At 38.2% G+C, this 10,798-nt stretch overlaps 1 protein-coding gene and 1 pseudogene across 2 annotated transcripts in view; one reads left to right on the forward strand and one right to left on the reverse strand.

The window, feature by feature from the left end:
* The first annotated feature begins 2,780 nt into the window (after window positions 1-2,780).
* Window positions 2,781-8,816, forward strand: LOC110046080 (zinc finger protein ubi-d4-like). The gene is made up of 8 exons (XM_020751751.2): window positions 2,781-2,866; window positions 3,002-3,264; window positions 4,415-4,692; window positions 5,632-5,737; window positions 6,355-6,678; window positions 6,759-6,871; window positions 7,222-7,303; window positions 8,261-8,816. Exons 1-8 carry the CDS (start codon window positions 2,826-2,828, stop codon window positions 8,347-8,349), a joined length of 1,296 nt encoding a protein of 431 aa, XP_020607410.1. The 5' UTR covers window positions 2,781-2,825; the 3' UTR covers window positions 8,350-8,816.
* The window catches only part of LOC149111322 (NPC intracellular cholesterol transporter 2-like), a 4,427-nt pseudogene continuing 2,418 nt past the window's right edge, over window positions 8,790-10,798 (reverse strand). The window contains exons 3-4 of the transcript XR_016207988.1: window positions 9,413-9,599; window positions 8,790-9,056 (exon numbers count right to left, since the gene is read on the reverse strand). The product of XR_016207988.1 is annotated as an NPC intracellular cholesterol transporter 2-like (transcript). The remainder of the gene's footprint in view (window positions 9,057-9,412; window positions 9,600-10,798) is intronic.

Genomic DNA, 10,798 nt, shown 5'->3' on the forward strand with positions numbered 1-10,798 from the left:
GATTTCTGAATCTATTTTACTCTAGCCGGCTGACCGATTCGATTTCCTCCTCCTGCTTACGGGCTCACCAGCTTTTTTAATGTTCATCTCAGTTCTAAATTACATATTAGTTATTATTTCGTTTTTTTTTTTTTTTTTTTTTTTTTTTTGTGAAGAGCAGGTTTTAATGAAGTTGCCGTAATAAGTCATTTTTGTGTGCATTTTTGCTGACACCTACACGCTCGTGAGACTAACGTAAACGTCCTTGAAAAATCACTTTTAAGCTGCAGTGGATCGCAATGTTGTTGCGCAGTACGATTTCTGAATCTATTTTACTCTAGCCGGCTGACCGATTCGATTTCCTCCTCCTGCTTTCAATCATTCCCCCCCTTCCCCGCAGTACGGCAGCCCAGAAGGGTCACCAACCATTTTTGTTTTTGTTTTTTTTTTTTAAATTTTTGTGTTTTTTTTGTTTTTGTTTTTGTTTTTGTTTTTTATTTTGTTTTTGTAATTTCTGTTTTAGTTTTCGTTTTGCCTTTCGTTTTAATTTTGGCTTCTGTTTTGCGTTTTTTGCGTTCAAATAGGAAACAAAAACAAAAACATTAAACGAAAGCAAAAACGAAAACGAAAACGGAAACGGCTGAAACAAAATCGACGAGTGTAGACCATCATGCTTCATTTGCAGTTGGGAACTTTACAATCAATGACGTGAAAGTAGTAAGTACGGGACGTTTACCACAAAGGGGGTCTTTGTACTGTGTGCCACTCATGTGTGGGGTACCGAAAGGCAAATTCTGAAGGCTAAGACAAATATCGTGACAAATGCTCATGTCCTCCCTCAGTGGCCTAAGTAAGGTATGGGTCCCTTCCAATATTTTCTCCTTCGCCAACAGGAGCTCACATGCAATATGTTTGCATCTGTCAAGTTTCTTTCACACTCAAATACGAAAACCTCAAACAATAAAACACGGAACACGCAAACAACGAAACGATCACCGTAGAATGTGAAAATAATTTCTTCGCTGCTTTTGAAGCCAGTAGAAGTTTAGGGCCGTAGCCAGACTTTCAAAACAAATGAGGCAAGTCTTGCAAGCTCCGAAGGCGCGCGTGCAATAATTAGTTCATTGTGAGAGCTTAAGATTACATTCGTTTGCGTTGGGTTTGAGAGCTCTGAAAATGCTATGCTTTTATTTATATAACGACCTTTCAACACTTTTTACAAGTTAAGGAAGTTGATGAAGAAATATCCTTGACTTTACTTGAAATCTTTGTGACATTTGTACTTGCTATATTCTTCTCCCAAGACAAGTACACAAGCAATGAAATGGCCGTAGAGTTTATAGTAACCGATGCGTGACTACGCCTGACGGCCAAAAGATCACACAACGTTCATGTCATGGATACTGCCAGCAAAGCATGATGGTCTACACTTACTGATTTTGTTTTGGCCTTTTGCAATTTTGTTTTCGTTTTCGTTTTTGTTTTTTTTTATTTTTGTTTCCGTTTTTGTTTTTTGTTTTTAATTTTGTTTTCGTTTTTGTTTTGTTAATTTTTGTTTCTGTTTTTAATTTATGTTTGCGTTTTTATTTCTTTTTTAACAGAAAAGAAAAAATGACAATGAAAAACAAAAAAAACAAAAACAAAAATTTAAGAAACAAAACCGGAAACAAAAATTAAAAACAAAAACAAACACAAAAATTAACCAAACAAAAACGAAAACAAAAATTAAAAGACAAAAAACAAAAACGGAAACAAAAATTAAAAAACAAATAACGAAAATGAAAACAAAAATTAAAACAAACATTAAAAAAATAAAAACGGTAGGTGACCCTTCTGGGCTGTGCCTTCCAAATAATGCTGCAGTTTGAGGCCTGTTCATCTAAAATCTCAAGAGACTCGAGAACAACCCATAATGCAGAAAGGAGACTATTTCGTCTACTTCGTTATTCAAGGTCTACGACCGCCTTGAAAATTAGCAGTGGTAGCTTGCTTCTTACAATAATTGGCCCTTTGTGTGACCGTGTCACGTGGTCTTATCAATGGTCGTACAAGAAATGAAAAATCTGACCTTTTAGCGCGGGATTTTAGGACAGCTAGCCTGTGGACGCAGCGCAGACGTATTTCCAGCTATCGCTTGTCTCCATTATTTTCGGCGGAGACAAGCGACAGCCGAAAATACATCTGCGCTCGCAGGAAATCTATAAGCGATTTGTTTGCTGAATAGGAAAGCTTGCCATTCAGCAGCGTAAATCCTTACAAGTCCTCTTAATTTTTTAACTTTAAAGTAACCATAACATCTCACACTTTAAAGTCAATGGCCTCAAAACCGGAAATCTTACTAATTTCGTACCACGACCATCATGACTGACATGCAAGGCCACGTGACACGGCATACAGAGGTCCTACGCAAAATAAAAGTTCTTTGGGCTCGTCGCGCAAGATTTTCTCCCTCACGAGAGGAGGGCGTGACGAGCAATAATTTTGAATCTCTGTGGGCTTCACTTCGTTGTTAAGATCATTGTTCTTCATCTCGGCATAAGACCTCTAATGAGATTTGCTCCGCTACTATTTTTGAAAATGTATGTTGCGCCGTAGCGCTCCCAAACAGAGTTAAACAGCAATTGCGTTATTTCTCATGTTGCCGAAGAATAAGGATGAGTCGCATTATTCGTTAAACTTAAGTTTATTTTTTAAGTTTTGTAATACTTCGTGGACTTTCATTTGCATCTACTTCTCTTGGTCTGAGAGGAGTTACCAGAGGAGTTCATTTTGTTGCTCTCATGAGTTTGCCAGGTTACGTAGCTTACTCCAAATAATGCCCGGCTACCAAGCTGACAAAAGGCAAAATGGCGACAAGGGTGATTTCTCGTGAACCAAAAGATCCCCAGTGCGTATCTCGATTTCCTCTTATTATTAAATTAAAATATAAGCCTATGACAAGATCGTAACTGTAGGCGATATTTAAAAACACAGTGAAACTTCTTTAAGGTGTTTAACTGTTGTTTTGTGTTTTAATTTGCAGGGAATTATACAAAGAAGCATTGGAAAATGTCTCGGCTTACAACTCTCGGCTTCGGTATGAACGTCGACTTCGTATTCCGTTCATTGACGCGCAGACAGGTATTGCCATGAACAACTGCCACTTATGGATCAGCAAACTGGAACGTCGAGCTGGCCAAACGCCGCATTACATTTACAGTTACCCAGCTAGGAGATGGCGAAAAAAGAAACGGCCTCCCCCAACAGAGCGACCTATTGAAGTCAGAGTTGTCGGCGAGGCTGATGGTAAGGTCCGGGGATTAGGTACCGTAGTCAGATGTGCGGGTGTTAATCGTCTATCTTAAGAACTTAAACTGCAGAATACCTAGCCGCCTTTTTGCATCTTGTTCTGTAAGAATAGCACCTCTGGTTATATGCCTAGTTTACAAGACACATTTAGTGTCATCCTGAAGCATAATAAACTGGCTGGATAATGTTCAAAGAATGGTCCATTCCATTTAATATCCAAACAATTTGAGGACTTTGAATTTTATCCCCTCAGAAAAGTAAACTTTTTACCTCACTCCCCCCCCCCCCCCCAAAGAAAAGAGGATCAAAGTGCTGACACACTTCCCCCTTTAGAATTTATATACGTGTAAGATCAAAGGAACAGTCACCCCCCCCCCCCAGAAAGGGCCTTAAAAGACTTCCCCCCTCCCCCTCAGATTTCCAAGACCCTCCATAAGGGAAGGAGTGCAGATAAAAAAATAGAATATCCCAATATAATTGGAAGGGTGTGGGCAGAAAAAAAAAAATACAGAATCATCACCATTATGTTCCTCATGCATCTGAGAAATCAAATACTTTTATCTCACTCTTTTGCACGTGTGAATTTCTTGCTAAGCTTGCTTCCCCATTTAAAAGTGGTTTGAAAGGCAATCACACACTTTGAATAGGTCATCAAAGCAAAGCATCGTAATGCAACACATGACATGAATGCGTAAATCCAACACATGACATGACTCCCACCACTTTTGTCATAAGGCATGATTAAAAAGATTTCTCAGTAGTTTCTTTAGATATTTCTCTCAATTTGGCCACCGTAGTTACTAAAATATGTGGTATGGTTATGTTAGGGTTTGAGGTATGCAACTGATCTTATTGGCTTATTACATTGATAACACTTTTTTTTCAGGCTTTAATTTCACAGCTGCTTAAGTTGTGAATATAACTGTGATGTCAATCATGTCTTCATAAGACTGTCTTTGTTGTAATTTATGGCTCCAGAAACTATTCATACCCACTTTTAGGATGTTGGGAGGCACGGTGGCCTCATGGTTAGTGCACTCGTCTCTGGATCGAGTGGTCCATGAACCAAAACCTTTGATTTCCATAGGGACGGGGGACGAGTTCTGACAAAACGCAATTGATTGTCTAAATCATCCCTTTTAAATAGAACAAAACAGTGAAAGCATGGATACCATGGAGTCTGAAGGAGTTCCACCAGAGCAATCTGAATCAGAGATTGCCAGAGATGTTTCTGTGACAAAGGAAGATGAAATAATGAGACTGGAAGATAGTGATGGAGACGAAGATGTGCTGGAAGACATTGGTGCTTTATCCTCCGGTGATGAAGACTTCTATGTTGGTAAGAAGAAACCTATTAGCAAAGGACGACCTCGCAAGAAGATTCAACAACCTGCTAGTGTATTTCCTGAGCCTCAAGTCCATCATGTAAGAGAAACATGTTTAATACAATAGGGTAATTTGTCTTGTATGTAGATACAATAGGAGTCCACAGGGATGGTACAGTGGTGAGGGCGCTCGCCTCCTACCAATGTGGCCCGGGTTCAATTTCAGCCCGGTGCCATATGTGGGTTGAGTTTGTTGTGGTTCTGGCCTTGCTCCGAGGGTTTTTCTCTGGGTTCTCTGGTTTTCCTCCCTCCACAGCAACCAACATGTCCAAATTCCAATTCGACCAGGATAGAAGACCCGCATGAAAACCAGCTGACTGTGTTGTTGTTTGCTTTATTGTGATAGTCAGGGAGGAAGTCTGGGAATGTCTGAAAAGAACACTTTGTTAGTTACTAAAATGTTTCACCAAACTGAAAGGGAGTCTGGACCATTTCACTTAGATGCCATTTGCTCAGGTTGTCAAAACATCAGTCACCAATAACAGTTGTTTTTGGACTGAACTACAAGTATTCTCAAGTGGATCACACTTACTGATACCCTTCAGTTCAAAGCATTTACATGTACAGTGGGGTTGATAATCATGTAATACTATTTTTGGTCATGTCAAGCTTAAGATTTCCGATAACGGAAGATTTTGTTAATCATTTTAACATGAACGGTAGAGTTATTAAAACATGATGTTTCTCAAACAACATGTCACGATTATCAAATGCAAATTATTATAAGATTGGTAATGTTATATATAGAAGTGAAAGTGTGAAACTACATTAATTTTAGAATAAAATGATGCATGGAAAACAAAACATATATAACATTCAACAGTCTCCATATAATGTTGCCAAACTTATAATTATTTGCAATTCATTATGATGACATGCCATCACCAAAATGTCATGTTTTAATATGGCTACTGTTTATTTTAAAAAGCTTAAGATTATTAGTGATATATTAGTGTCTCACACGTTTTGTTACTTGTAGAAGACAATGCCCCCGATCCCTGGCCTTCTGCATGTGCGAAACATCACCAAGGAAGAGTTAGCTAGGATGGATCCTGAGGAGCGGAAAAAACCTTACGCATGCGAGAGTAAGTCAAATTATTGTTATATATTGGTGCCAACACTGTGTTATTACTCATGTTTTAACCAACTGGAACTATCTACTAGACAATTATTAAGGACATTTCTTACGTTAGTTTTAAGAGCTGCATTATGGAAATGTAATTATGAAGTATTTTAAGAGGTATAATATTGTTTTTACTTTATTTTATTCCATTTTATCTTTTTTTTGTAACCTTTGGACTTCCTTTATGTAATTTTTATTGTGATGTATTTTAATATCATGATTTCAGTATAGGCTTATTTCATTGTAGTGTACAGTGTATAGTACAATATAGCATACTTGAACCACTATTCATGGTGTTGGCTCCCTCAATAAATATCTCTAGTTATTATTATTAATTATTTTGGTTATTTTATAGATTTCTGCCTGAAAAATATTATTTCCCAAAATTACTACTTGGTAATTTTTTTTCCTTGTTATTAATCAGTCATTTCAGTTATCTTTTGAGTGGAAGCAGAATTTACTATATCTCTTTTTACGTAGGTCACCTAGCAGACTTTGATCCTTGGAAGATAGGACAAAGTGGTGTTGACAGACAAAGCATTGTGTTGTTCTTTTTGATATTTTGTAATATTCTGTTAGTTTGTGGGAGGCGCTACAAGAATGGCCCAGGACTAAAGTACCATTATACACATTACAATCATGAGCAGGAGACAGGTGCGACGATGCACCACGAGGAGCCAGTGATATCTCACCCATCCACTCCAGCACCCACTGTCCGTCCAGAGTCTCCAAAGGTTCCTGCTTCACCTCCACAGCAGAGAGGTCCTGGGCGTCCCAAGAAAGTGCCAGGGAGTGGCACATCTCCAAACAACTACTGTGATTTTTGTCTGGGCGACGTGTACGAGAATAAGTCGACGGGATATCCAGAAGAACTATTATCATGTGCAGATTGTGGTAGATCAGGTACACATTGATTTGTATGATTTGGGTGACAATTGGATTGGTTTTTCTGGACTAATGTTTTTGTTATATGTTTTATTTAGGGCATCCCTCCTGTCTTCAGTTTACTGGCAAGTTGACAGAAAGTGTCAAGAAATACAAATGGCAGTGCATTGAATGCAAATCTTGCACCCTTTGTGGAACTTCAGATAATGATGTGAGACTTCCTAATGTGCATTTGAATTTTTGCTTGAAAATAATTACCATGATGCAGGGCTCAAAAAATATGTGAATTCCAGCTTACCCTTGGGACAAGTTGCTCTCAAATTGTGCTTGCCCTGGGCAAATCCTAGTGTGCTCTTTTGATGGTTTAGTTGGCAGACACTTGCCTGATCCCTTGCCTATTGGGAAAGTGAGAACGAAAGTGCTACCAAATTCTGTACATAGCTTGTAAAACTGGGCTATTTTCCAAACACTTGTGGTTTGCCTTGATTTGATACTAACCAATTTAAGGTAAAACCACTCTGAGAAGTGATCCTCTGATTGTGACAGTTTCTTGTGTTGTAGGATCAGTTACTTTTTTGTGATGGCTGTGATAGAGGATACCACATGTACTGTCTAAAGCCACCCATGCAAAAACCGCCTGAAGGTAAACTGTTCATTGATGACAACCTATAGGAGAATTTTGTTTACAATATTTGCCTCAGTACAAGTTCTGAATATTAAACGGGCATAGCACGATTAACTTTCCCAAGGAGTTTGAGATTTTACAAAGAATGTATGAGCTCATTAGTGCTTTTGCCACCTAGAAATTTGAAAGCCAATTTCTCCTTGAATATTACAACCAAAGAGCCAAAAAGCTCAGTGCGATTTACATATGTTCACAAGCTCTTTCAATGTTTGTAGTAAATTCGTTTCTGGCGTGTTGCCCTCTCTGTGCAGTCGTATGTTAATGAGGAAAATGTAAACAATGACATCTGCAATGATTCTCCTATAGATTCACTTTAAACCCCCATTTCCACTCTCACAGTACTGCAAAGTCAGGCGTAAAATGGGAGAAAGGGGTAGGGAGGGTAGGGATAATACTCTCCAGTGCTGGGTTTTGGTAAATCTATGCTTGCTGGTCCCTTAAACCAGCATATCCTATCCATGGAGGGAGAAGGGGGGAGGGAGGAGGCAGGGAGGGGGGCAGAAACACTTCAAGTCACTTCATATTACTGAAACCAGAGATAAGCACAGCATGATAGGCCAGTACAGGTGTGCTTGAATCAAGACTTTACCTTAACATTTCCTAATGGTGTCATCTAATTCTGGGCCTAGAAGACCACAAAACAGTTGTATTTAATTCTGTTGCTAGAATCTTGGCCTTCAGAAAGCATCATGAGTTGGTGGGAAATTTTTACTTCCTGGTATTGACCCCAACCTCATTCCCAGGGTCTCTCTTCCTCTCATGCCCTGGAGCGAGGGAGGGGCAGGAACAGGAGAGGGGTAGGAGAGGGGCAGGAAGAGGTTGATACTGACCCTTGCAAGGGAATACATGTGTGAGTGTGCACTGAATGTTTCCCGATACTTCTTGTCATTTAACATGTCCCTGCTTATTTTCTAGGTCATTGGACATGTGCATTATGTGAAACTGCCGTCACACCAGCTCCTGTCCCTCCGTCCCACATGATGATCAAGGCAGAGTGGCACTGAAATGATGCAATGAATATATTGCGATGCACACCCGTGTGTGCATAGCAATATATTTTAGTGGGTCAAACACGTTGTTATTATCCCCATACAGCTCCAAAGTCTTAGTGAAATCATCATACCCAGGGCTCGAAAAAATTCCGTTCTGTTCATTTGTCTGGGACAAGTAGATTTTCCTGCTGGGCAGGTAACTTTTCATCCTTACATGTCCAATGGTCAAGGACCCAGACAAGATTTCTTCCAACTAAATAAAAAAAGGTAAACTAAGATTTGCCTCAGGCAAGTAAATTTTGTGAGCTGCCTGTTTGAACAGCAAGCTTGAATTCAATTTTTTTCAAGCTCTGATACTCAGTGAATTCTATGTCATAATTGCTGTAAGGTGGGTGCATGATAGTTCACGAGGAAGATGCAACTATATGTTAAAGTAACACAAAACAAGCAAACAAGTCCAAATAAATTTATTAACTAAATGACAAGTCCCTTTTTTTGTGAAGCAAAGTCAACATCAAATGTTTTTCGTTCCTAATTAAATTATTATTTTCTACAAACCCAAAAAATCGTGCACATTTCCTTTAAATGTAAGTGTTTTCACAAAAGATTTATACTATTTGGGGAAGAACTTAACCACTAACAATTTGAGTGGCGACCTCCCAGCAATAGATCATTTTGTTATCCTGGTCATACATTTCCCATTTCACAATAACCTGGACCTGAAAGGAAAAACGTACAAAAATTTATATCCTACAGTATTTATCATTTAGAAATGCAATTTGATCATGCTTTACAGATGCCTGGTTAATATGGATGTCTTGCTGTTAAAGATGCTCATTATGGTATCTGGCTTTTTACTGAGTGAATTGTGCTGTGAAGGGGAATTTATAACGAATCCCTTTCCACTGGTGGGGAATTGAACGGTTGACCAGAAGAGGTGGGGAATTTGCACCTGAAAAATGTGTCAATTTGACTTGTTTCTTGAGATTGTGAAGTGAGACAGCCATTCAATCAGGCCAGCAATTTGATTGGTTGTTACCGTAGCAAAAAGAATTGTTAAATGGGGGGAACTTACATTAGGGTAAAAACTCTTGATGGGAAGGACAGTTTTGAATGTGTATGTTTTCCCAGCAGTCATAGGGCAGTCATAGGGCATGCAATACCCTGATCTTGACATGCATCAGGCTGATCGACAGGCAAGGGAACCCACAGGGGTCCAGCATGTCCATGTACAATAGTGTTGGCTCCAGTGATGTTGTTGCCTGCAAAAGAACCAGACAGTAGTTATTAAAAGTTAAAATGGGTAAAGCATCCAAGATCATTATTACTACCTTCCTTAGTATAGAGGGGATTTTACTCTTTCATTCAAATTACCAATCATCTTATATATCAGTTATAGAGGTGAAACTTAAACACTGATTTTAAGAAACTTGGCTTATAATCAACACTTTACCTCCACCCACCCCTTTTTTTCCTTGAATAGTTTTGAAAATCTCCATCTGCAGGTCATAGATAAGGAAATAGGAATATGGTGATAATAAACTTGAAGAAAAATTGGCCTGCCACGCCACTGTAAATTTCAAAATAATTTCGAAATAAAAGACAGCATACCCAGTGAAAAAATTAAAAGAAATTGAGCTTTGTAGAATAACAATGTTCTATTACGTTATTTTTCTGCAAAAAAAAACCTGCAAAATTTGATCAACTGATATATTTAATTACACTCATTTTTATGTTACTAGAAATGTATATCTTCCATGCCCAAGCTGAATATTCTTATTTTTCTGCCCACTTTAGGCTGCTAATATTCTTGTGTGCCTTTACAGATAACAGAATATAGCCCATGTATCTAATCTAAAAGTTAAATAAAACGGATGAGGCCAGGAACAGACCATTTCTGAGTAGCCTTTTGCCTGTGTCAAAACAAGTCTTCATGCAAAAACCATTCATAGGAAAATGTGTTCCGCCTACAGGTTCATTTGTATGCAAATCAAACTCATTTTCGTATGAAAGTTTTCGCACGAGGACTCTTTTGAAAAGGAGGTACAAGGTAACTCAGAAATGGCCTATTTGAACTCTCAAATAGAACTGTCTGATGTCTGTATGGTGTTACTTCATAATTTTCAATGGTAAAATAACGTTCATTTAAAAACATTATATCATTTTATTGTATTTCCTTTACCATCAACTGGCAAAAAAATATGTTCTTAACAACATTTCAGCCTTTAGTATATTCTTGGTATGTTCTTAGAATTTCGCCAAATTCAGCATCAAATTCTTATAACATGTAGATTCTAATAAATTAAGAGAGTATACATATTTTGCTCTTTTGAAGTGACTAAGAAATTAGTGCCTTCTAATCACTCTTTTTTTTTTGTAAGAATATTGTTTTTCTGGCCGAGGCTGAATCATTCTTATTTTTCTGCCGATTTTAGCTTGAAAATATTCTTGTTAATACTCT

The sequence above is a fragment of the Orbicella faveolata genome, unplaced genomic scaffold (assembly GCF_042242905.1).
Source record: "Orbicella faveolata isolate gen_17 unplaced genomic scaffold, um_ofav_v1 contig_24, whole genome shotgun sequence".
NCBI classification, from domain to species: Eukaryota; Metazoa; Cnidaria; class Anthozoa; order Scleractinia; family Merulinidae; genus Orbicella; species Orbicella faveolata.

Excerpts from the sequence above, each read along its gene's own strand:
- LOC110046080 (XM_020751751.2), top strand. The coding sequence starts at position 2,826 with ATGGCGACAAGGGTGATTTCTCGTGAACCAAAAGATCCCCA. Across the intron at positions 3,265-4,414 it reads AGTTGTCGGCGAGGCTGATG|AACAAAACAGTGAAAGCATG; the intron begins GTAAGGTCCGGG and ends CCTTTTAAATAG. Across the intron at positions 4,693-5,631 it reads CTGAGCCTCAAGTCCATCAT|AAGACAATGCCCCCGATCCC; the intron begins GTAAGAGAAACA and ends TGTTACTTGTAG.